At 37.3% G+C, this 27,975-nt stretch overlaps 1 protein-coding gene across 1 annotated transcript in view; it reads right to left on the minus strand.

Moving 5' to 3' along the window:
* Positions 1–26,675, minus strand: part of KPNA1 (karyopherin subunit alpha 1) — a 66,632-nt gene extending 39,957 nt beyond the window's left edge. Inside the window, exons 1-2 of the mRNA XM_039240608.1 lie at positions 26,505–26,675; positions 5,074–5,207 (exon numbers count right to left, since the gene is read on the minus strand). Coding sequence (XP_039096539.1) covers positions 5,074–5,202 — 129 coding nt within the window. The 5' untranslated portion in view covers positions 5,203–5,207; positions 26,505–26,675. The remainder of the gene's footprint in view (positions 1–5,073; positions 5,208–26,504) is intronic.
* Positions 26,676–27,975: the final 1,300 nt, after the last annotated feature.

Below are 27,975 nucleotides of genomic sequence, written 5' to 3' on the forward strand. Positions count from 1 at the left end.
ATAATTGAAATACATCTATTTTAGGTTAAACACTATGAGTTCCTAATAATATTAAAACAGACTTTCCTACTCCCTCTGGAGGATGCTAAGACACCAACTAATTTTGAAAATAAAGACATGGAGAAAATCAAGTATTTCTTTTTCCTATATGACTACTAATTTAGGAAAACCAAAAATTGCAGTTTGATCCTCTCAGATCTTGCTTTTATGATGTTAGGTCGGTCTGAGACAGTAGTAAATCTATCGCTAATTAATCTCCACTACTGAGGCAAGACTCTCTTGAATACCTAATGCCCAGTGAATGAGTTTTTCCAGTCTGGCTATAGGAACAGGCACTACTGTCAGTACTGTGTAAGGGCCAGGCACTGTTCCCTCTAATCTTTTTGGATGACAGTTTCTCTTGCCTTGAGTAGTCTCCTCAAACACAGATGCTGATCAGTACTCTGCTGAATATTCAAACAAACACTCTGAAGATCTCCAGGCTTCTCTCTATATACACAGGTTTCCCTTTTGGTATTCCCTCCTATGAACGGATGCCTTCGTCTTTCCGGACCATCAGCTCTGTCTCCTCAACTCAGGAAGGCTTTGGCTCATTGGTATATTGTAGGCTGTCACTAAATAGCTGTTGAATGAATGGAGTTCCCTCTCCCTGTGTTGCAACCTGGAAACTCTGTTGGGCAGTAAGCTGAAGCAATCAAAGGGCTCAACTCATTTGTTTCCCATCTCTAGATATCACTGTCCTTCACTGGCTAATGTCTGGTGTCTTGAATTACTGTTTGATGTATTTTGTCTGTTTATTCTTGGTTTGCTTCAGGTAGGAGGGTAAATCTGGGCCCTGCTATTCCACTTCGGCTGGAAGCAGAAGTCCTTAAAGTGCCCTTTCTAATACTCAAAATATCCCATTTTTGGCTAATGGGAGCCTGTTCAAGCTATCTCCTAAGTCTTTTCAACACAATTTTCGATGGTTAAACTTTCTTGCTCTATGTTATGAAAAAACATTACTCATTTGCCTTGAATATTCCCTATCTTTAATCAAGAATCAGGTGTTTTTTTCCAAGAAGCCTTGTTCCTTTAAAAGAAAAAATTCTGTAATGACCACCATCTCAGGGTGCTAGAACTACTTCTAAGCCTTTCTAGGACAGAGCTGGTTTGTGTGTATGTGTGTTTTAAAAGGAAAACACATGATGAATCCCTACTGATATTACCAATTCAAATTTATATAACCTCTTTGATTATATTATATTTCTATTCTTTCTTAAGCTAAAAAATCCAGGTTCCTAATATCAAAATCATTATTTACTGTATCCATACACAAATACATATAGTTTCAGGACCAATCCTATATGATTATGCAAGCAGTTGATGATTTCTTATACTTCTTTTTGTCCTTTAGATACAGCCCAATAGAGATAATTAATCATTTTGCCGTATTTTAAAGTGTGCTAAAGTATTTCCTCTCTGTGTGGTTTAGCCACAGCATGAATGGCACAGAGCTAGGGCCAGTTGAATTCTCTTGTTAAAAATAAACAAGGACTTCTTCATTATGATTTCACTTTGTTTCACAACTACTTAAAGCATTTACAGAACTTCTAAATCAAGCCTAATCACTAAAATTACATATATTGGCATTGCAAACTCTATGTTCACAAGCAGTGTTTTTTATATGGAATGGGAGGATACTGTTAGGATCTTTACTATGGGTCATGAAAAGCACAACTGGTGATAAACAAGTAGGATTTGAAATAAAAACACCAAAACATTTACATCACAAGGATGATGACAAGATAAAACATGAGAAATTCTCAGCTAAGGGAGTCCTAAGACCACAGCAATACAGCAAGAACACAGGATAAACAATTCTGACTGGTGCTAGAGGTGAGAAAATGTAGGGTGGAGTTCTCCAAAGGAAAAATATGAAACTGATAAATTATCTGAGAAATTTAACCAAGTAGAAAATCAGATAAAAATAACTTGAAAGAGCTGTAAAATAGAATGAAAAGACAGCTAGGAATCTGAAAGAAAGCCAAGCAGGTAAAAAATTTTAAAAATCAGACAATTAACTCCAGGAAAAACAAAGAAGAAAGGAAATGTAACCATGGTACACTATTCCGCTAAGCAATAAATGATACTTACACAGTACAGTATAACTGTATTAGGAGAATGAACACAAGGAAAAAGTCATGTAAGAGCTTAAATCTTCACATACCGTAACAGAACATCAATAGATAATACTTTAGGAGAACTGAAGTGGCTTACTTGGGAATGAGACCAGGAACACTGGTGGTTTGGTGTCAAGTACTGTAATGCTATTTAACTTTTTCAACTGTATGCATGTATTACTCAGAGAAAAATAGGTTTTAAAAAAAGAAAAAAACTGCAGAAACAATCATAATCTGTTTGCCTTATCTACAGATTACATGTTGCCTGAATTTGTCAACCAAGTTAATCAAGTGAACTTGCCTATCCACAAGTTTATCAACTTGCTCACTTCACAAGATACTTGTTATAACTAGAAATATCAAGCAAATCTCCATTAAGCAGCACTAGGTTATCCATTCACTCTGAGTTAACAAGAGACTGCTTCATTCAAATTTGTAAGTACTGGTTCAATCAGAATGATACCAACTAGCGAAATATTTTGCCAAAATAAATTTTAGTTTAGTCTGTAAGTGCGAAGTAGACAAGGGTCATTTTTAAAGTGCTGCCTAGATACATAACAAAAATTAAATGTTAGTCTGCCAAAAGGGTAACCCATAAATATGCAGCAAGTTATCTTTTGTGCTCTTGGCAATGTCAACTCCTGTGCTACCCTCACATCTAGCTCATCAGCTCGAGTTTTCCCAATAGATGACAAAGCATCTGTGGAAAGATAAACAGTACCTAAATGAGTCTGTATCTTACTGATATTTATCATTTTACAAATTAGTTATGAAACAAGCACTGTTATGATATTAAGAAGCCTGATTAGTTTTTACCAGTTGTTTGTTTCTACATAATATGGCACATAAGAAATTAAGAAATAAGGATTTTTAATAGAGCAATATCCCAAAAACTTATCACAAAAACTTATTAAAGCCATAGCAAAATTGCAGATCTCATACAATGAAGTTGATAGAATTTCAACTGCAAATATTTTTACCCCAATATACAGGACCATACTTGCCACTTGATATATTAAGAATACAGAGCATATGTCTTCAGGCAGATAAGTGAATACAAAAAATTTATTTACATAAACGTTACAATGAAGTCTAATTACATGAAACCATCTATCACCAAGAAGAGAATTACGTGAACAGTGTTAATGGCAGAATATCATTACTATATCTTCAAATGGGTTTATGCCAAATATAAAGCATAAGCTGGTGACTACATTCAGACCTATACTTGGGTTCATGTACATATACTTATGTATTCATATATGGGTATATAAACATATAACAGTGGTATTATGAGTTCTGAAATTTACTACCAAAATAGAAGCTAATATGAAAGTTCATTGAAAGAAAAGGTTCACCTCAAGTAAGACACAGAGATGAATAAAGAGGTAGTAACAAGAAACCCAGAGAAACTCGCCCTTTTATAAATAAGTGGTAACTCATAACTTACTACATTTAATATAAACTTTATTATAATATTACAAACTTTCTTTGCCCCAAAAATAGTAATAATGACAATGTTTAACTCAAACATCTACAGCCCTAACAAAAATAACACTGAAGTTGTAACGTACTCTTGGACTTTAACTACCTGGATTTTCCACACAGTGTTACTCAAAAAAAACAGTGTATGCTGAGAACAGCTCACTGTAAGTGCAAAATACTTATGATAGATTACCTTATTTCTCAGATATGAAAGGATTCTGAGTCATTTATTTGCCTTTTATGGAGCTTTTGTAGTGTGGGGTCAAATGGCCCTTCTAAGCTCAAAAAAAAAAAAAAAAAAAAAATAGTAACCTAGGGGCTCCTGGATGGCTCAGTTGATTAAGCATCCGACTCTCAATTTCACCTCCAGTCATGATCTCATGGTTTCATGAGTTCTAGTTTCACATCAGGCTCCACACGGACAGTGCAGAGCCTGCTTGGGAGCCTCTGTTTCCCTCTCTCTGTCCCTTCTGCACTCACGCTGTATCAGTCTCTCTCAAAATAAATAAATACACTTAAAAAAAAAAAAGTCACCTAAGTATCTTTAAATTTCTTTGACAAAAGGGACAGGGATGGACTACTCATTCTAAGCATTTTTAGAGGAAGGTAAAATGAGAGAGTGCCAAATTCTCCTGTCGATGTTCAGATGTTCTCAAGTTAAAAATGATCAAAATTAAAAAAAAAAAAAAAAAAAGATTAAAAAATCACTGTCCTAATGAAATCCTAAAGAATTAATTTATGGGTGAAAAGACATATTCCTTGAGATTTCACCTTAAAATGCTATATAATAAAGGAATGTAAAGATGGACAGACATGAAGTATAGCAAACTATTGACAATTACTGAACCAAAGGATGCGTTTATTTTTTTAACACAATTTATTGTCAAATCAGTTTCCATACAACACCCAGTACTCATCCCAACAAGTGCCCTCCTCAATGCCCATCACCCACTTTCCCCTCTCTCCCACCTCCCCATCAACCCTCAGTTTGTTCTCAGCAAAGAATGAGTTTATAAGGTTCACTATCTATTCTTTAATTTTCTGTTTACAAATTTTCAAATCAAAGACTGTAATGAAAAGCAGTGTTGTATTGGTCACTTGAGAATTCATTAACATGCACATAATATCTTAAGGAAGCTTCTTCAACTTTAGAAAAATAAAACACACTAAAAACAAACAGGCCAAAAATATTAAACAGTGGTTGTATTGGGAATATGAGAACCTGAGAGATTTCTTTATTCTTATATTCTACTTTATATCACCTCCTCTCCCCCATTCCCAAAACATGATGATTTTATGATGCAGGGGATACTCACACACACGCATATATACATATTCAACATTGTCAAAACTAAAATAAAAGTGGTTTCAGGCTTAAGATGTAACACTAAGTTCCTTAAAATAAATTTAAAAGGGTAAAAGGATTTACCTGCTCTTCTCTTTTCTGCTTGCGTAACTGCAGTCCCTCTTCCTCCCTCCTCCTGCGCATCTCATCAGGATTCAGGGACTTATTTTTGTAACTTTTCAACCGAAAGTTCTCTTTTCCTGGGGTAGTCATGATTTCTACAAAAATGAGAGAGGAAGGGAACAAATGAGCTTAGCTTATGGTAAGGAGCTCTATTATTCTAATAGCTCAGCCTTTTAAACATATACATGTCCACCCTCACTCCACAGGGACACCAGAAATGGTTACTTTTTTTTTTTTTTTTAACAGTTCTACTAAATTGTACAAGTCAATAGCTTTTGGTATTTTCACAGCCATGTGAAACCATCACCACAATTTTTTAACATTTTCATCACCTCAAAAAAGAAACTGCATATCATTTGCCTATCACTCCTAATCCGGACACTTTATTTAATAGAATCATATGTACGCTCTTTTTAGCCTGGCTTCTTTCATTTAGCAGATTTTCAAAGTTCATCTATGTTGCAACATACATCAGTACTTTATTCCTTTTTATGGCTGAATAATATCCCATTATATTGATATACCCCATTATATTTTATATCTCATCAGCTGACACATATTTGGGTTTTTTCCACTTTTTGGCTATTAGGAATAATGCTTTTACAAGCATTATTTATACAAATAAACATTTTATTTGTATTACTTATACAAATAAACATTTTATTTGTATTACTTATACAAATAAACATTTTATTTGTATTACTTATACAAATAAACATTTTATTTGTATTACTTATACAAATAAACATTTTATTTGTATTACTTATACAAATAAACATTTTATTTGTATTACTTATACAAATAAACATTTTATTTGTATTACTTATACAAATAAACATTTGAGACAAGTTTTTATGTAGATATATGTTTTCATTTCTCTTGGGTATATACCTAGGAATGGAACTACTGGGTCACACAGTAGTAACTCTGTTTAATCTTGAGGAACTGCCAAAATATTTTTCCAAAGTGCTGTGCTATTTTACATTTCCACCAAACAGGGTACAAGGGTTGACAATTTCTCCATATGCTCGCCAACAATTACTATTACAATTTTTGGTATCTGCTGTCCTTTCACATATTTATTTTCCAACTGTATATCCTCCATTAAAAAAAAGTCTATTCAGATTCTTCACCCATTGTTAAATTGTCTTTTTATGACTGAGTTGTAAGAATTCTTTATATATTCTAGAAAGAAATCCTTATCAGATTTGTTTAAATATTTTCTTTCATTCTATAGGTTGTCCTTTCACTTTCTTAATGGTGTCCTTTGAAACAAAAGTTTTTTAATTTTGCTGAAGTCCAAATCGATCTATTTTCTTAGTTGTTGCTCATGCTTTTCGTGTCAACTTAGGGTTTCTTAATCCTAAATTTCCTATTAAGAGTTTTTTTTTTTAATATTTTATTTATTTCTGAGAGAGAGAGAGACAGTGTGAGCAGGAAAGGGTCAGAGAGAGGGGGAGACACAGAATCTGAAACAGGCTCCAGGCTCTGAGCCACCGCTCAGCACAGAGCCCGATGCGGGGCTCGAACCCACAAACCATGAGATCATGACCTGAGCCAAAGTCGGACGCCCAACCGACTGAGCCATCCACATGCCCCACCCTATCAAGAGTTTTAAATTTTAGCTCTTACATTTAGGTCTGTCATTCATTTGAGTGATTTATTATATATGGTATGAGGTAAGGGTCCAAATGCATTCTTTCACAACTGGCTACCCACTTGTTGAAAAAAGGATTCTTTCTCCACTGACTGGTCTTGATACCCTTGATGAAAATCAAACTTACCATATCCATATGGTTTTCTTTCTCAATTCAGATCTGTATATATATCCTTATGCTAATTTCACACAATCTGATTACCATTTTTGTTAACTGTTGAAATCAGGAAGTATGAGTCCTCCTTTTTTATTCTTTTTCAAGATTGTTTTGGCTCTTCTAGACACCTTGCAATTCCATGTGAATTTTAGGAGCAATGTGTCAATTTCTACAAAGAGATGAGCTAGGATTTTTATATGGACTACACTGAATCTGCAGGTCAATGTGGGGAGTATTGCCATCTTGATGTTAAGTCTTCCAAACCACAGACAGGATGGTTTTCTATTTACTTAGAACTTCTTTAGTATCTTTCAACAATATCTTGTAGTTTTTAGTGTTTTATACATTTTTTGTTAAATTTATTCCTATTTTTTTTTTGATGCTATTATAAATGGAACTTTTTCTTAATTTCACTTTTGGATTGTTCATGGTAAGTCTATAGAAATGCAGTTGATTTTTTTATATACTGATTTTTGTATTCTGCAACTTTGCTAACTTGTGCATTAGTGCTAATATTGTTTTTTAGTAAATTCCTTAAGATTTTCTACATAACAAGAGCATATCACCTGTCACAGTTTTATTTCTTTCCAATCTTGATGCCTTTGTGTATTTTTTTTCATAATTACCATAGTTAGAACCTCTAAAACAATGTTAGATATAAATGGAGAATGCAGATACTCTTTCTTATTCCTGATCTTAGGGGAAAAGCGTTCAGCTTTTCACCATAAGTACGATGTTATCTTTGAATTTTTCATTGGAGTCTTTATTCATGTTGAGGAAGTTCCCTTCTACTCCTCTTTTTTTTTAGTGTATTTATCAATTAAAGGGTGTTGGATTTTGTAAAAAACTCTTTCCATGTCTTTGGTGATGACAATGTGACTTTTTTTTAAAATTTTACTGATGTATTACATTAATTGGTTTGTGAACTTTATTTACATCAATGTTGCATTTCTGGGATAAGTGCCACTTGGCTGTCGCATAAAATTCTTTTTATATGCTGGTGAATTAGGTATGGTAGTGTCTGGAGGATTTTTGTGTTTATCTTCGGAAGAGATAGTGGTCTATAGTTTTCTTGTGATGTCTTTGGTATCAGAGTAATACTAGCTTCATAAAATAAGTTGGGAAGTGTTACCCTTCTCAATTTTTAGGAAGAGCTAGCACTAATTGTTCTTTAAATGTTTGAAAGAATTCAGCAGTAAAGCCATTTGGGCCTGTACTATTCTTTGTGGGTAGCTTTATGATTAATCCAATCTCATCACTTGCTATAGGTCTACTATTCAGTATGCCTATATAAATCAGTTTCAGCATCTTTCTAAAAATGTGTCCATTTTATGTAAGCTATGTAACTTAATGGTATACAGTTGTTCACAGTATTCCTTTATAATCCTTTCCATTTTTCTAATGCCAGTAATAATGTTCCCCTCTTTTATTTCTGAGTCTAGTAATTTAAGTCCTTTTTCTCTAGGTCAATCTGGCCAAAGTTTTGCCAATTTTGTCAATCTTTCAAAAAACCAGTTTTTAGTTACTTTAATCTTCTCTACTGGTTTTCTATTTTCTAGTTCATTAATTTCATCTTTATTATTTCCCTCCTTCTGCTTGTTTTGGGTTGTTTCTATATTAAAACTCTCATCTTTATTATTTCCCTCCTTCTGCTTGTTTTGGGTTGCTCTTTTTTCCACTGACTGAAGGTAGAAGGTTAGTTATTGATTTGAGACCTTTCTTCTTTCTTAATATAGCATTTATCACTAGAAGTTTCTCTGTAAGCACTGTTTTAGCTGTATCCCATAAGTTTTCTTAGGTGGTAACTTCATTTTCATTTAACTCCAAGCATTTTCTGATTTCTCTTTTCATTTCTACTTTGACCTAGTGGTTATTTATTTATTTTTTATATTTTATTTATTTCTGAGAGAGAGAGACAGACAGACAGCGTGAGCAGGAGAGGGTCAGAGAGAGAGGGAGACACACAATATGAAGCAGGCTCCAGGCTCTGAGCCAGCTGTCAGCACAGAGCCCAATGTAGTCTCCCAACCATTCCTGCTGAATTGTCTATTGCTCTCTTCATTTCTGTCAGGTTTTGCTTCTTGTATTTTGGTGCTGTTATTAAGTACATATATAACTGTTTTATCTTTCTGGTGAATTGACTCATCCCTCTTTATCTCTAGTAACATGTTTTGCTTTAGTCTATTTTTTCAGATATTAGAATAGCCCCTCAAATTTTCTTGTGGTTGCTGTTTACATAATAGATCTTTTTCCAACCTTGTACTTTGACTGCATTTGTATCTTTAAAGTACATCTCTTGTAGAGAGCATATAGTTGGATACTCTGACAATCTCTGCCTTTTTTATTATACAGTTTAATTAATTCATGTTTAATGTTATTACTGATAGTTTATTTACAGCTGCTTTTTCATTTTGTGTGTCTCATGTCTTTTTGTTCCTTTATTACTTTGACAGCTTTCTTTTGCATAAGTAAAAATTTCCTAACCAAGCACTAAAATTTCTTTAATGACTTTTCCCTGTATTTCTAGTTTTCCCCCTAGTGGCTGCTCAAGGGCTTACCATATACATTTTAACTTCAGACTTATACTAGCTTCAGGTTTATTACTAGCTTAAATCCAATAAGATAAAGAACTGTTATACTGTATAGTTCTATTGCCTTTTCCTTCATTTGATGGTATTATAGATATTTTAATGTTACAAACCCAATAACGCACTGTTATAATTGTTACTTTATCACTGATAGTCATTTCCTTAGCTTGACATAGCTCTGCCTCCACTCACCTCCTCTGTACTGCTAATGACAAATACATTACAAATATACTACATTTCTACACCTTATAGGCCCAAGAATCAATTTTTAGAAAAAAGAAGAAAAAAAAATGTGCTTATATTCTTTTTTAAAATTACAGAATTACCTTTACTGGTACTCTTTGTTCATATGGATTCAAATGACTGAGATCACTTGCTTTCAGGATAAAAAGCTTCTTTTAGTATTCTTGCAAGGTGGATCTGTGAGTAATAAGCTCTTTCAGTTCCTGTTTATCTGGGGAAAATCTTCATTTCACTTTCATTTTAAAAAGATACCTTTGCTGGATATACAGGATTTTTGGTTGACCGTATTTATCTTTAAGTACTTAGACTATTACACTGACTCTGGCCTCCATTGTTTCTGCTGAGAAGTCAGCTATTCTTCTTATCAGGGCTCCCTTGCAAATTAATTTCTTGAAGAAGAGACTAGGAGCTATTTTATGACCTGCTTTTCTCTCTAACCACCCAACAGAGAGAACTAGGGCTCTCAAGCTGGGAGTATAGACAATAGCATGCCTCTCTGAGTGATAACCCTTATAGGAGCTGAGTATTTTGTCCAGATAGGTGGCAGCCTGCAGTCTTCTCAACTTGTCTCTCCTGACACAGAATACAGAATCATCACCTTAACAGAAAAGATGATCTACTCCCTAGTACTCCCAGCAGCTCTACACCCAGGTAGAGCCTCTCTGTTCCACAAGTGGGGACTGGACAGAAGGTAGTCCTCTACCTCTCTACCACATATACCCAGAACTTAGCATCAGCATCAGGCAGATGGGAGTGGGAAGAGAAATCCTGACATCCTGCTCCTCCCAAGAAGAAAACCTTCCCTCCAGATGGAAGCCTTTCATTTACTGTATGCCCTAGGACCACTTCCAGAAGCTTTAAGCAGCAGTTTTCAAAGTTTTCCCCATTTTTACTAGGGAGTAGGTCTGTAGAGTTCCTTGTACAATCAGAATGGAATTCACAGAAGAGTTCCTTTTAAGACAATTTTATTGCAAACCTGGATCGAGAATCATTTGATTTATGATGCGCTGTGTTGCTTCATCTATTTTACCTGAATCTCTTAACAAACATATGAGGCAAAGAATTATTATTCTCATCCTTTACAGTTAAGGGTTCAGGAGGCTAAAAGAGGTGACTTGGTCGGGGTTACATATTTAATACAAGATACATCAAGGATATGAACCTTGGTTCCCGATTATCAACCTGATGTTCTACTGTTATGGAATGAACTGTACTATGCCACCCCCACCAACTATATATTGAAGCCCTAACTTCCAATATGACTATATTTGGATACAGCGCCTTTAAGGAGGTAATTAAGATTAATTACGACATCGTAACAGTGGGGTCCTAATCCAGTAGGACTAGTGTGTTTATAAGAAGAGGTAGGGAGCACTGGGTGCCTCAGTGGGTTAAGCGTCCAACTGCTGATTTCAGGTCAGGCCATGATCTCACAGTTCCTATGAGTCTTAGCTCCATACTGGGTTCTGTGCTGACAGTGCAGGGCCTGCTTAGATTCTCTCCCTCCCTCTCTGCCCCTCCCCTGCTCACACTCTCTCTTAAAATAAATAAACTTTAAAAAAAAGAAGAGGAAGAAACACCAGAAATCTCCTCCCCCATTCCAACCCCCTACGTACCCACAAAAAAGGCCATGTAAGGACACAGCAAGAAGGTGTCATCCGCAAGTCAGGAAGAGAAGCTCCACCAGAAACCAACCCTGTGGGCACCTTGATCTTGAACTTCTAGCCTCCAGAACTGGGATAAAATGAATTTCTGTTGTTTAATCTACCCAACCTGTGGTATTTTTTATGGTAGCCTAAGCAGAATAATACATATACCCAGTGTTATTTTGTCAGATTGAGCTTTACTAGACTGAAAGGCAGGGGGAAGGCAGATGAGAATTTGCAAATAATCCTGAAGGAATCATTTAATAGTGCTAAGAAATGATCTAGAGAAAAAAGCTGGACTCCTGAAGCAAACATCACTTTGGCTCTGAAATATTACATTATAGCATAGTAAGAAATTAGAAGTTTTAGGTCAAAGAAAAGAGAAAGCCTATAGTAACAGGGCAGGACCTAGATAAAGTTTAACGATACCAAAAACCAATTACACTTCAATAACTGGAAGCCTATATTCAACATGGAGCTGGAAAGGCACATAATTTAGGAAAAGTAATGTCAGGAATACACACACATGTATACAGAAAGAAAGAATAATGATAAAACAAATGGAGTAAAAGGTAAAATGTGGAATGTGGATGAAGGTAAAAAGGAGATTTTTGTACACTTCTTGAAACTTTGAAATTACTGCATTTTTTAACATTAAAAAAATCTAACAAGGAAGAAATATTGATACAAAACTACTATTCACTTGCTTCTTCTTCTTAAAGTGACATAAGAATCAAGTCCAGAGAAGAGGGCTAGCCTTGAAGCTCTCTTTTCAAATTTACTTCTTAGCACAGTGATAACAGAAAAAATACTGAACTTCTGTGAGCCTCGGTTTCCTCATTTGCACAACAGGGATATTACCTTATAAGGTGAAGAGAAGAAAGGTGAAAACATACTCCCACTGTCTGGCCCATATATAGCTCACACCTGATATTTGTGTAATGAAGAAATGGCTATAAATAGTTTCAAAGGTTCAAAAAAAGATCTCTTCTGACTAAAGTGATGAAGGATAGCTTCATAGAGAAGATGGTGTTTCAGCTAGGTTGTGAAGGCTAGATAGGATTTCAGCAGTTGAAGTTAAAAGAGAAAGACGCACAAAACAGAGTGCAAAGTAAAGCCACAGGCATCAGAAAGTACAACTGATGAAGAATAATAGCATGAAGTCCTATTTGATTAGAGCAATTGCTCTGCAAAATGTAGACAGACATGAGAAATGCCAGCACCTCTCAGTTTTTTTTTTCTTTTTTGTCAAATTGTGGTATCTGAGAACTCACAAATGACTCCAACACTCTAATAATTTCTATCATCCATACAGTGCACTGGTGCCTTTCAAAGTATATAAAAAAAAGCTCGGGGCGCCTGGGCAGCTCAATCGGTTGAACGTCTGACTCAGTTTGTGAGTTTGAGCCTCGCATCAGGCTTTGTGCTGGCAGTGCACAAGAAGGCTGCTGCAATGCCAGCACAGAGCCTGCTTGGGTTTCTCTCTCTCTGTACCTCCCCAACTTGTGCTCCCTCCCTCTCTCTTAAAAGAAATAAACAGGGGCGCCGGGGTGGCTCAGTCGGTTGAGTGTCTGACTTCAGCTCAGGTCATGATCTCACGGTTTGTAGGATCAAGCCCCGCGTCGGGCTCTGTGCTGACAACTAACTCAGAGCCTGGAGCCTGTTTCAGATTCTGGATCTCCCTCTCTCTCTGACCCTCCCCTGTTCATGCTCTCTCTCTCTCTCTCAGAAATAAATTTTTAAAAAATAAATAAGTAAAAGAAATAAACTTTAAATAAATAATTTTAAAAAAGAACACTACAAAAGGTTTGTATAAACAGAAATATGGAAATATACTTCCTCTTAAAGGTAACCACCATCAGGTTCTCTGCATATCCTTTCAAAAATTGGTTATACAAGTATACACATATCCTTTTGGCTTTTATTGTACATGGATGGGGAAATTATACACTCAATTCTGCACTTCTGCTTCAACTCTAGACAGTTTTCCATTTCAATGCCTATAGTTAAATTTTTTTAATAAAATAATTTTTTTATAATAACTGGATGCTAAACATTACTGACAATTAGGCTTGTCTCTAATTTCCTATCACAAGTAATGCTATAACCAATATTCTCCTTCATATATTTGCATAGTTATATCCATTAATGAATTCTAAACAGTGGAACCTGAAAGTCTGAAGCATGTGCACTTAAAATTATGAAAGTCAAAGTACCCTCTAAAATACCGCACCAACGTATACCAGCATATAGGAGTGTATCAGTTCCCACCACCAACATTAAACTCAAAACTGGTTCAAACTTTTCCAAAAATGCTTTTCATGAAAACTATTTTCATAATACTACTAAGATACCATATATGATTTTTTTTTCACTTTCACTCATAAGGTTTTCAGAAGCTTTACGATGTGATATCATTACTCTGACACCTAATGGAATGTGTACTGTGTATTTCTGTGTTCCAAATATGTTGTTTTGGGACACCTGATTGGCTTAGTCAGTTAAGCAACCAACTCTTGGTTTCAGCTCACATCATGATCTCATGGTTCGTGAGGTTGAGCTCCATGTTGGGCTCTGAGCTGATGGCACAGAGCCTGCTTGGGATTCTCTCCCTTTCTCTCTGCTCCTCAGTGGCTCTCACACGTGTGTGCATGGGCTCTAACCCCTCTCCCTCTCAAAATAAACATTTTTTTAAAAAGCCAGGTTTATTGAAGTATAATTTATAATTTACATACAGTAAAACTTAACATTTAAGTAAACACCACCACAAACAGAGAACATTTGCTTTACTACAAAAAGTTCTGTCAGGTCTCTTTCAGGTAAATCCACTCCCTCCTCAACCCAAGACACTCAATGATTATCTTCTATCCCTATAGTCTTGCATTTTCCAGAATGTAAAATAATTGGAACCACCCAGTATGTAGCCTTTTGAATCTGGCTTCTTTCAGCCAGTATTAACTAATTTGAGATTCATCAATGTTGTTCCATCTATCAGTAAATAATTCCTTTCTTACTGCTGAATTGTATTCTATATCTAATCTATTGGCCAGTTGATAGACGTTTGGGTCTAGTTGATAGACATTTTGGTTGTCTGCCGTTTTTGCAATTATGAATAAGCCACTATAAATATTCACATATGGTTTTTGTATGAACAAATATTTTCATTTTTCTTGGGTAAAAAACTAGGAATGACACTGCTGGGTCATATGATAAGACTACATTTAACTTCATAAGATTGTCAACTGTTTTCCAAAGTGGCTATACCATCATGCGTTCCTACCAGCAATCTATTAGCTCTAGTTGTGTTGCAGTATTGTTTTGAAATACTTCTTGTAAAAACGACATCTAAGTACCACCCAATCATATCTATTTTACTGGTCTTTAAAACTTGAAATGTGTGTTGAATTTTTATGACTTTATTGCCAGTTATTAAAATGGTCAAGTTTATCTACTTTGACCTATTAAATATGATGACATATTAATAGAGTTCTTAATATTGAAAGATTGATTCTTGGAATACACACACTCGGTCATGGTGCATTACCCTTTTAAACTCTATGTTAATATTTTCTTTAAAATTTCTACACCACATTGGGGCACCTGGGTGGCTCAGTCGGTTAGGCATCTGACTTTGGCTGATGTCATGATTTCATGGTTTATGAGTTTGAGCCTCACGTCTGGCTCTGTGCTGACACCTCAGAGCCTGGAGCCTGGTTCGTATTCTGTGTCTCCTTCTCTCTCTGCCCTTCCCCTACTACTGCTCTCTCTCTATCTCACTCAAAAATTATAAACATTTAAAAAAATTAATTTCTACAACACAAATCAAAACCACAGTGAGATATTATCTAACACCTGTCAGAAATAGACAAGAAGTAACAAGGTTGGCAAGGACGTGGAGAAAAAGGTGAAAATGCAAACTGGTATAGACACTGTACAAATGAGTATGAAGGTTCCTCAAAATATTAAAAACAGAATCACCAAATGATCCAGTAATTCCATGACTGGGTATTTACCCAAAGAAAATGAAAACACTCATTCCAAAAGATATGTGCAACCCTATGTTTACTGTAACACTGTTTACAACAGCCAAGATATGGAAGGAAGCTAAGTGTCTACTGATTGAAAATAGACCAATGGATAAAGAAGGGTGGTGTATATATACACAGTGGACTGTTACTCAGCCACCAAAGGGGAAAAAAAAAAAAGTGAGATCTTGCCACTTGCAACAACATAGACAGACCTAGAGGAGATTATGCTAAGTGAAATAACAAATATCCTATGATTTCACTTATATGTACAATCTAAAAACCAAAACAAAAAGCAAAATGCAAAATCAACCCATAAATACAAACTGGTGGTTTCCCAGAGGGGATGGAAGAGTGGGAGGATGGGTAAAAGAGGTGGAGTGGGAGATACAGGCTTCCATTTATGGAATAAGTCACAGGGATGGAATGAAGGGACAGAAGTCACAAGGGAAGGAAGTCACTAGGGAATACAGTCAACATTTTCGAAACAATGTTGTATGCTAACATATAGTGCCTACACTTGTAGTGAACATTGCATACATATAGAGTTGTGTAATCACTATGTTGTATACCTGAAAGTAATGTAACACCGTATCAACTACAACTTTGTGCCTGGGTGGCTCAGTTGGTTAAGCATTGGACTTAAGCTCAGGTCATGATCTTGCAGTTTGTGGGTTAGAGCCCTGTTCTGGGCTCCGTGTGGACAGCTCAGAATCTGGAGCCTGCTTCAGGTGTCTCCTGTGTCTCTCTCCCCCTCTGCCCCTCCCCTGCTCTGTCTCTCCTGCTCTCTCTCAAAACTAAATAAACATTAAAAAAAAAAACAAACCCATAAAAGAAAAATTTCTATGCCAGTATCCGTAAGTGAGATTATTTAATATAGTATCTTCCTCCCTTCCTTTGGAGTATTATATCTGCCACTTTAAGAACTTTCTGAAAAAACGCATGGGTATGATTTCAATTAAATAACATTCTACAAGAGGCAAAACTATGAAGACAGCTAAAAGATCAGGGGTGGCCAAAGGTTTGTGGTGTAGAAGGAACGAACAGCAGAGCAGAAAGGATTGTTAGGGCAGTGAAACTATTATGCATGATACTTTAATGGTGGATACCAGTAGCAATACATCTGTCAAAACTCAAAGAATGTACAACTCGAAGAATGAATGTAAACTTCATGTAAACTATGGACTTTGGATAATGATGCATCAATGTTAGTTCCTTTATAACAAATGTACCACTCTAATGCGAATGTTGACGGTGGGGAAGGAAGTGGGGTACATGAGAACTCTACTTTCCATTCAATTTTGTTATAAAACTGAAACTACTCTAAAAAATAAAGTCTACATTAAAATAAAAAGTCTTAAATATTTCTACATTCCTACTCATAACCGAGATTCGTTGGTTCCCCCTCCTTATGGGGAAAAGAGGGGTTTATATCTGCCATGTGAGAAAGCTTTTTGAAAAGCAAGCACTCAACCATCATTCCAAAGAATTTGATTAATAAGTCTGAGTTACAAACTAGGTCTCTGGTATTTTGCTCTTTTCTTTTAAAGATTCCCAAGTAAATTCTGATATGCATCTGCAACTGAAAAATGTTACATAGTGAAGCAAAAGTTTTAATGGCAAACAATGTAAAATACAGTTGAAACAAGCTTACACTGGATTGAAAGGAACTTTGATAATACAGAAATGAAACAAAATCTATAGGGGATTATAAGAGGAACAACAAAGTTATAGTATGAAAAATTTTGCTAACCCTAAGCAATTATTTTTAGAATATTATCACCTACACAATTCATTTAAAAAACCTAAGTTAGTATCAATAACTTTTCAAAATACTCTCTCAGGAACCAGAAACCTTTACAATTAAAGCCATCATCCCTAATTTTCCCTGTTTTCTAAGGAAATAAGGCCAAGAAAGCAATAAAGTTAAAAACCAGATGCAAAACTGGTGGTAAAAGGGAAATGCACTCTACTCTTCCAAAATGGAATCTTCCACTTTTTCCTTCATGTTCATTTACTTATCAAATTTTCCTCATTATTCTATCCCAAGTGTTTGATTTTATCTGCTCCTGTCTATTCTCACTGCCACCAGTCTGGTACAGGTCCTTGTCATCCTAATATCCACATAACTGAAAAAACTCTAACCCACCCTTCCTTAACCTTGGGCTCTGCTGTTCTTCAATTCATCCTTCACACAGCTCTCCAATTATCTCAACACCTTTTTCGCTGTATTACTTCAATGCCTAAGGACCTAGAATGGGTCTTTAGCATATATCAGGTCAAATCTGAACTTCTTTGTCCTACAAGATCCCTTGGGCTTGATTCATTCAATATTCTTTTCATTCTATACCAATCTCCACCCAACACACTGAGTGTAGATCTATGTATATTTTATTACATTCAAGATGATATATATTTAGTGTGCTGTGTCAATCCACCCAATCAGTAAATTCCAAACACACTAAAAACTGTCTAGAGTTTTTATTCTTTGTGAAACACCATAAAGTGCTAATATAGTTAATCATATAAACTAAGCATAATTAGAAAACGTGACATGCTTGTAATATCAAAAAACCAAAACCACAAGAAAACAGGACTACCAAATAAGTTTTGATTTATAAGTTTAAGCGTAAATGAATTAAGTATAAAAAAGCTTTCAGGTCGTTTGTGAATATTAAACATTTTTAACCAACTTCTAATCAAGTGGTAGCAAGCCCCTTTAAAAGATTTTAATAAAAATTTGAGAAGAAAAATAAAATAGAAGATATCCTACTCATTTTTTTTCCTGTAAAATAACTTAAAGAGTTTCTGTATTTTTAGTGACAGCATTCTAGTGTTCAGTGGGGGCGAAGTCTGAAAAACACTGCCCTAAGCCTCTCCGGAGGGAAGTCAATGCTGCAGACATGATTCATAGGTGCTCATCTCTGGTTACATCTTATAGCTCTAACCCCATTAATCTAAGTAGATATCTCTGTTTTCTTTCATGTCCCAGCTTCAAACTTTCTACCACTGAGAAGTTGACTATAACCTTTGACCCTGAATTCTGACTTCACCTTCCAGTATCTATGGATTCCCAATTTGCAATGTTCATCAAAGACATTCTCAATATCCAAAAACTTAAAGGAAAATATTTACTAAAGATTTTTAGAAATCCATACCCTAGAATTCAGTAATTCTACTTTTGGAATACACCCAAAGGAAATAAAATTAGCAGAATGTGTTAAGACTGTTCATTGTAGTGTGAGTGTTACAAGAAAAATTGTAAACCTAAAAATTCCAAAATGAGGGCTGGTATGGACAAGATAATAATATTCTGAGAAATGAAAAAAACAAAACACATGAAAAATCTGGATGTTGAGAAACAAAAACCCAACTTATTTTCTATATTTTTAAAGTGGGATACAAATATTTTAAGAGCAAATTATTATTTTTCTGTATCTTCCAAATTTTCTACAGTAAGCAACTGTACTATTTGTACAATAAGAAAAACTTTCAAAAAGTAGAGCTGAAAGCGTGTATTTACTACAAAGCTTCCTCGCCTACACTGAAATTTCTTTATTTTTGTCTAGAATTTTACCAACTCAATGTTCTGTTATGTCATCAAAGTTCTGATCGAATACTTTAGGTCTTTAAGAAAAACTACCTTGGGGCACCCAGGTGGCTCAGTTGGTTGAGCATCCAGCTTCGGCTCAGGTCATGATCTCACAGTTTGTGAGTTTGAGCTCAGCATTGGGCTCTGTGCTGACAGCACGCGGAGCCGGTTTCAGATTCTCTGTCTCCCTCTCTCTTTGCCCCTCCCCCATTCACGCTCTGTCTCTCTCAAAAATAAACATTAAAAATAATAATAAAATAAATTTAATTTTAAATTTAAAAAATTTTAAATTTATACTGAGCATACAGTAGTCGCTCAAATGTTGTGGAAAGAATGAACAGATTAGAAAATAGTTTATGAACTAATGTAATATTGTGTGTCAACTATACTCAAATAGACAAAAAGTTTATAAAAATAAATAAAATGGGGGGCGCCTGGGTGGCTCAGTCGGTTAAGTGTCCGACTTCGGCTCAGGTCATGATCTCACGGTTCATGGGTTCAAGCCCCATATCAGGCTCTGTGCTGACAGCTCAGAGCCTGGAGCCTGCTTCAGATTCTTTGTCTCCCATCTCTCTGTCCCTCCCCCGCTTGCTCTCTGTCTCTGTCTCTCAAAATAAAATAAAGACATAAAAATTAAAAAAAGAAAAGAAATAAAATGGTAAATCTGATAGATTAAACAATGCTAAAATGATTAACATTTTTTAAAGGAACCAACCACGGGATAGAGAAAAACAGAATCACAGATGAGATGTCAAAACCTTGTCAGAAGCTGTAAAACAAATGGTCAAATGATATTTTACTAACAAAGTGGAGAACTCTAAAGCCTAAACACCTGCAAAGAAGCTGATTCACACTGCCCACAAGCAGGAGGCTTCACAGGGATCTTTGAAGGTAGAGAGTAATGTGACTAGAAATTAGAAGGTTAGCTGAAAGTCTACAGTAATCACAGCCACATTTCTTCCCCCACCGATTAAAGCCAGGCAACCCTCCCTCCCTCAACCCTATAGTTGTTGAGAAGATTACTCTGAAGAAACCAAACTAGAGTGACTCTAAAGAGCTCTCCAGTATGGTATCATACAGAAAACAGGACTACATGAACACAATGAACAGTGAGAACCCCAGCTACTTTTTAAGATGGGTTCCCAAAACATAGCCACCAGGTATATATATCCTCCAGGCGAGAGACTGGAGGTTCTCTTTCTCCAGGAAACGGATGAGACCAAAAGAAAGGACCTATGAGTGTCCCTTCCTCCCATAAATGGCCACCTTCAACACCTATAAAGAGTTTTCCATTCCGTTTCTGGCACTTCACTCTTAAATATGAATGGACAGCCGTGTACGATTATGGCCGGGGAAAGCCTCTATACAGAAAAGACAACAGAAACAAAAAAAGGAACTTAAACAGAGCAAATGAAGGTGGGGAGGAGGAAACTTAAAAACTATTATTAACATCTTCAGAAGGATTATAGTGTCTGTGAATTGACATAGAGATACTATATCAGGAGCACCTGGGTGGCTCAGTAGGTTAAGCATCCAACTTCAGATCATGATCTCATGGTTCATGAGTCTGAGCCCTGCATTGAGCTCTCTGCTGTCAGTATGGAACCCATTTCGGATCCTCTGTCCCTCTCTCTCTCTCTGCCCCTACCCTGCTTGTGCAGTCTCTCTCTCTCTCTCTCCCACATTAAAAAAAAATTTAAGATACTGTAAGAATGAGCTCTAAAAAACTTAAAATGTGGATAGAAATTTAGAACTCAATAGAAGGGTTGGAAGATAATACTGAGGAAATTTCTTAGGAAGCAGAACAAAAACACTAAGTAATAAAAATAAGAGGGAAAAGACAATTAAAAGATCAGCCTAAGAGTTCCAATACCCAAATACAAATTCCAAGAAAGAACAAAAAAAAAAATTGATGAGGAAGAGATTTTCAAAGAAACAAGGCATCATATTAGAATACCCATTCAAAGAGAGACACTATAGACAAAATTAACAGAAAGATTACCGGCTTAGAAAAGATATTTTCCAAGCCTAAAATAAACAGACCATTCAAATCTAACCTCCACAAGGAACTGCTGCAAACCAAAAAGATAGTAACCCAAAGGAAAGAGAAACAAAGGGCAAAATAGACAATTTTCAAAAGGGAAAACTTGAACAGATCTAAAACATGCTCAAACTTATTAGTAATCAGAAACTGAAACAATGAGACACCACTTTATATCCATCGCTGGCAAATATTACAAAATTGAGTAAAGCCAAAGTACTGACAAAGATGTGGGCAAACAAGAACCCTCCCGTACTTGTAGTAGGCACATAAACTAGTTTTCCTATAACCCAGGAAACCCACTCTTGCGATTCTATCCCAGAGACCTTCTGACACAGGTCCATAATAATGTACAAGAGTATATTTACCACAGTTTTATCTATGATGCCAGAAAGGCCAATCTGGTGGGAAAGAAAAATAAGATGTGTATTATGGAATTACATCATACACAACTGTTATGTAGAGACAACAAACAGATCTCTAAAACAATGATGAGTAAAAAACGTAAGAAACATTACAAGGTCTGTAACACAATAAACTAAATACATACACACATACACACCACTATATACTTCATAATTATTCAACAGTTCATATATAATCAAGGAATATACCAGTCACAATGCAGTGAATGCCTACTGGAAAGGGTAGGACTCAGAAACTAAAGAAAAATTTAAAGGTCCTTGTATGGTTTGATGACAGTGTGTCAAGAACTGAGATGCATAATTAACTTAAAAACTACTTTTATCTAGAGTCCAAAAAATAATTTTAAAAAAATTCCCCAGAACTGAATGACATGAAACATTCATGCTTGTAAGCTTTCATGAGTGCCCTTAAATTAAAAAAAAAAAAAAAAAAAAACCTAGTTAGGCATATTATCATGGAATTTGGGGGGTTCAAAATAATATCCTGGGGTGCCTGGGTGGCTTAGTTGGTTAAGCACCTAACTCTTGGTTTCCGCAAAGGTCATGAGTTTGGGCCCTATGTCGGGCTCTGCACTGACGGTTTGGAGAATGCCTGGGATTCTCTCTCTTCCTCTGAGTAAATAAATAAATGAATAAATAAATACAAACAATATCCTAAAAGTTTCTAGAGACTGGCAGAAAGATGGGAAGGTTACATACAAATAAAGGAGATTCAGAATGGTTTTAGACTTCAACAGTGGCAACGGAATGCAAGAAAACAACAAGCTATGACTTCCAAATTTTTTCAGCCTACAATTTTATACCCAGGCAAATTACTGATGAAATATTAAGACAGACTAGAAATCTATTTCAATTATATACAATCTCAGAAAGTTTTTACTTCCCAGGTACCCTTTCTCAGGAGGCTAAAAAAAAATAGGAGAAACAAGAGACCAATACAGGAGAGAGGCAAAGAGAATTTTAAGGGTGATGTAAAGGTAAGTTCCAGGATAACAGGTAGCAAGTAGGCCTAGAAAGTAACCAGTCCAGATTGCATTAAAGGGACAGAGAGTTCTAGGACACTATCTCAGGAAATAAACAGAGGGGCACCTGGGTGGCTCAGTCAGTTAAGCGTCCAACTTCGGCTCAGGTCATGATCTCACAGTTTTTGAGTACGAGCCTCGTTATCAGTTCAGTTTCTCTCTCTCTCTTTCTTTCTCTCTCTCTCTCTCTCACCCTCTCTCGCCCCTTCCTCGACTTGTGCTCTGTTGCTGTCTCTCAAAAATAAATAAATGTAAAATAAATAAACAAACAAATAATAGGGGGAAAAAGTATTAATTCCTGGAAAAACACAAATAGGTTAACAGAAGAAACATCATAATACATGGTTCAGCTGTGAATATTTACATAGTTATATTATTGTAAACACTCTAAATATTGACTTAATAAAGAACTATGACAATTATATTGGGAGGATGGGAGAGGCAGTGTGTATGTATGTGGAAGAAAGTCAACAGATAATGCCTAAGATTGCCATATCAAGAAAAAGCAAAAGAAACAAGTTATGATTAATAAGAGTAAACAGCTTTAAAAAAAAAAAAAGGTAGCCTCTAATAGTGCAGAGGCTAGAACAGGGGACAGTTATTTTTCACATATTATTCTGATTAAAAAATTCTATTTTTTAATAGCAATAAAGCAAGGAACTTGGACAGTCTTCCTTCAGCTTTTAGTAAAGTATATCTTCATAGTATCATTTCATGATGCGAAACCAACTACATCTAGTTTATTCTGCTTGGAAGACTGAACTGCAAACCAAGACAAGATCAAGCTTCAATGGCTGGTGTGAACATAGTACAAATAGCCCTGTTTGAATTCAGCTCCATCATGTACTCAGTGAAGTAGGACAAGTTACCTAACCATCCTATACATTTAACAATCTCCTCAAAGTGGTTGTGCAAGGATAATTAAATGAAAACAATTAATGTAGTACTTGATCTATCAATAGATATTAGTCCCTCCTGCTTGTCTTTCTGTTCCCCAGCTACAAGCCCCCATTCTGACCCCAAGCTGCCTTGTTGGTCAGAATACAGAGACTCATGGACAACTCAGCACATATCCCTCCTCATGCTGGAAAATCAATCACGATGAGTAAGCAGACTTATCTTTGTATATGAAGGGCAGCATTATTCTTGTTATGTGAAGAAGATTATCCTCATTATCCACATTCTGGATTATTGCCTGCTTTCAAGAACTGTCCCAATTAATCTACTATACTAGGTCAGAAACATTTTATCACTTAGGTCTGTATTTTGTGGGGCTGTAACATCTTTTAAAAAAACAAAACCAGAACTGCATTCCATCAGTCTTCATCCCAGCTCTTTCACTGCAGGGCCTCAAAATTTTCTAATGCAGGCCCTTTCTGGCCCCCCATTGGCCTGGGGCCACCTCCTGCTTACTGCAGCAAGAACGGAGTGAAATCAGCCCCAATCAGCTAATTGAATTGTTTACCATTTCCAATGTTTTCTTCCATTATTATGGCTGAATTCGTAATACCTGCAGAGTACAGCGATCTTAAAACAAAGACTTTGAGTAAGAGGGAATTACCTTTATCACTAGGTCAGTCACCTTTACTTGCATGGCCCAAAACCTTAACTGATTTTATACAAAGTATTCATACATCTAAAAACAATCTGACAGACTTAAAAACACAAACATCATAAATTATCAACATAGTCGCTAATTTAGCAAACACTGTGCTAAAACACTGGTGATAAGAGCAAGCTATAATCCCTAATCTCAAATGAAAGGGAAAAGGTAGTAACTAAATTGAAAGCAACAGGGAACAAAGAAAAAATAGTCCAGGAAACAACTGAGAGAATTTTCAAACTATCTGGTATACTTGATAACATAGTTGAGGCTAAGGAAAATTACAAAAATTGGACTCAGCTCTGAACCCCCACACCCACAACAGCCAAAGTGTAAAGAGCAACAAGATGAACAGGATGGCTTACAAAACACAAATGACCTAATAAAAGCAGTTATTTGTTTAAAAAAAAAAAAAAAAGAAAGAAAAGGCCTATCACTGGGCTCTTAAAAAGAATTTGTCTCTAAGGCATCTCCTTCATAAGGCCCAATAAATTAGCAATGAAGATTTTTTTCATGTTGTCTTATATACCAATCCTAGATAAAAGTCAATGTCCATAACATTAAATCATAGTTCTGTGAAGAGGACCTAAAGTAATAAAATACAAGCATACTGACTTCGGGTGACGTGTTTACTTCTGTCATTTGGTTTAATTTAGGGTTTTTATAATATGTTTTATTTCTCTACTAGACTGCAAACTCCTCAAGGCTCATATCTAATTCCATTTAAACTTCTTGTGCTATTTACTAGAGTACATTACAGTTTCTACTCAATTATAATGACTGATAAAATGCCAAGCAGTTAATATCTGTATTTACTCTTTGTCAGTCTTCCCCTCCAAACTATCAATTCCATGAGAGTAGTAACAGTGTTCTGGCCGTGTCTGTATCCCTAGTCTGAGGGCATACAATCACTAAGTATATATTGAATGAATGGATTAAACAGTAATTAAAACACACACACACACACACACAACCAAGAAGTATGAAAGGAGGGGAGAAATAATTCTTAAAATGGCAGTGATCTTGGATTCTAAGGCTGTTTCCAAAAGGAGCTAGATGACCTTAGGTAAGTCACTTAACTTCTCTGGCTTTCAAAGCTTTCATCTATAGAATAGAAAAAAGTTAACATCTACTTCAGAGTTACTATAAGCATTAAATGTTTTAATATACCTAAAGTATTCGGCAAAACACCTGGAAAGCAGTTTAAATGTTCATTCCTTTCTCGCACATCCTCCATCTTACAATCAAGTATACAAAGTGGCCCTCCAAGAATAAATTATTACAGTGAAAATGCAATAGACTTCATTATCATTTTCCTTTGAAAAGTTAAAATTGCATCTCCACAATCTCTAAGGGGAAACAACTTCTGGATCCGTTCCAAAATATTACAAATACAAGAATAAGTTAATATGAAGAATGAGCCTTGAAGCAACAAGAGGGAGTAAAATCACTTACTCATCTACTACTGCTGAGAAACAGGGGTTTTGAAGGAACTGTTTCTTAAAGGAAAAAAAAGGATGAGAAAGTAATATTAGCATGTTTTAGAAAAAAAAAGAACTTCGAATTTGTTTATTTTACACTTAAACCTTAAAAATCAATGCTTTTGCTATCTTTCCCTTAAAAGTGAAACATTACTTTCATTCAAACCTAAAACATTCCTTCAAGATTTCCTTGACTCCAGTCATCCTCCAGTTTTCCTCCTCCCACTTTGCGCTTCATCGAATACTTCGCTGTTTCCCTCGCATCACCACTTCCACACGCTATGTGCAGACGAAGTTCTGTCATTCCTATAATTACCACACCCCGGTCAGCCGCTTCAGGCCCATGTTGTTATGACATCTGTAAACTGCAGTCGTCCGTCTCCACCCCCGTCTCCTCCCCCCCCCCCCCCCCCCCCAACCAGCTCCAACACGGGCTGTAACTTGTGAATTCCCGAGACGGGATTTCTACCCGCGCCCCTGCTCCCTCAAGTCTCAGTCCCAGCGCTGCCCACTCCCGTCCTACACCCCCCTCCCCCCGCGCCCGCTCGCACGGGGCCGCGGCGCAGGCTCAGCGCTCGCCTCCTCTCAGCCCCGCTGCCTCGGCGCCCCGCAGTCCCCGGCGCCGCTTCCAGCCCTGCCGCCGCCCCGCCCCGCCTCGACCGGCGTTCCCGATGGCGATCACACCAGCGCTCCCCACCCCCACCCTCCCCTCTGCCGGCCGTGCGGCCGTTAGGACCACCGGGCCCGTGACGCACCGACGCGCCGCGAGCGCCCGGGCCCAAGAACTCAAGCTCGAGCACGGCCGGCGCCCGCCCTCGCCCCAGGGCCTCTCCCGGGTCCCGCCGAGGACTACCGGATCCGCCGGCGGGAGGGGGAGGGGGAGGGGCCGGGGCCGCGGGGCTCCGCACTCACCAGGCTCAAGGCAACCGATCCCGGTGCCGATGCTGGGGTGAGCCGCTTGCTCGCGTGCCTGCCTGCCGTTCCTCTCCCGCGCACAAGCTCCAACAGCCGGCCAGCGCCGGTGCTCACCAGGCCCTCGCTCTCCGCCGCCGCGCACCCAGCAGCAAGACCCTGCTCAGCGGGCGTTCACAGTGCGCCTGCGCGCGGGGGCCGGCCCATGCGCCTGCGTACTTCCCTCTGCTGCCCTGCTGCAGAGGCTGCCGGGAGACGTAGTCTTTCAGCCGTCTTTCTCTGGAAGCCTCAGCGGTTAGCGGGAACCAATGAAGAGTCAAAGGTTTGGGAGGTCTCGCTGAGGAGGTTGGTAGTCTATGGCAAAGGTTGTAGAATCGTGGTGGAGGGACCATGGGTCCGTACTTGGCTTGAATTGCAAAATTATGTTTACAAACCTGTCTTCGTAACTCTTCCAGGGCGGATCTATCCGTGCCTCACCTGTCTATAACTAGCCTCTAACATGGTTGAATCACGTTTATTGAATAAACCATGGAATGAATGAAGGCTGAGGTCGTATTACAAGTGTTAAAAGTCAGTGAGTGCCTCATGGGGCGCCTGGGTGGCTTAGTACGTTAAATGTCCAACTTAGCACAGGTCACGATCTCATAGTTGGGTTCGTGAATCTGACAGCTCAGAGCTTGGAGCCTGCTTCAGATTCGTGTCTCCCTCCTTCCTCTCCCCTGCTCATTCTCTCTCTCTCTCTCTCTCTCTCCCCCTCTCCGTCTCTCTCCCCCATAAATAAATAAACACTTAACATTTTTTTAAGTCAGTGCCTCGTGTCTAAGGCATTCACAGGCAGCACATGTGAGGAAACTTCTGGGTATTGCTTTTTTTTTTCTCTCTATCTCTCCCACCCTTTGCTGATAATGTATGAGAAGTATCAGAAACAATTAAGAAATTGAATGAAACATAGGTTCTTCGCTCTCAAGGGCTTATAAATGAAAATTTGGGCAAATAATAGTTACTGTTAAATTTGACGGAACTCTTTTTGAGCAGCGCCCTTCAAGAGAAGAAAGACTGAAGCCGGGCAAGCAGAGGTCACAGAATAGAAAGTCTCACATGTGACATGGTTTATCAGATCAATTTAAAACACTGGCTGGCAGAGAAGCAATGTTAAATAGATCTGGTAGCTCAATTCATTTGTAAGTGTGGAAGGGAGGACCACATTACATGACCCCTAGACTATGCAGTGTTCATTTGTCCTGGATCTCTCCCTGCCACATCAGTATTCTCTACTGGTGAATGCTATGTGGTCTAGAGTGAGTTGAGTTTGAGCAAGGGAACTGGGGAAAGGGAGGTTGTTGTAAGGGAGACACTTAAGGGCAAGTATACCCAACCATCACTAAACTGAGGAGAGATCACCTGCACGTCACCTGTACAGGTGGGGAAATGAAATGAATCCACCCCATCCAGCCAGTACACCCATTCCCAA

This window comes from Hyaena hyaena, unplaced genomic scaffold (assembly GCF_003009895.1).
Source record: "Hyaena hyaena isolate Hyena2069 unplaced genomic scaffold, ASM300989v1 scaffold_180, whole genome shotgun sequence".
NCBI classification, from domain to species: domain Eukaryota; kingdom Metazoa; phylum Chordata; class Mammalia; order Carnivora; family Hyaenidae; genus Hyaena; species Hyaena hyaena.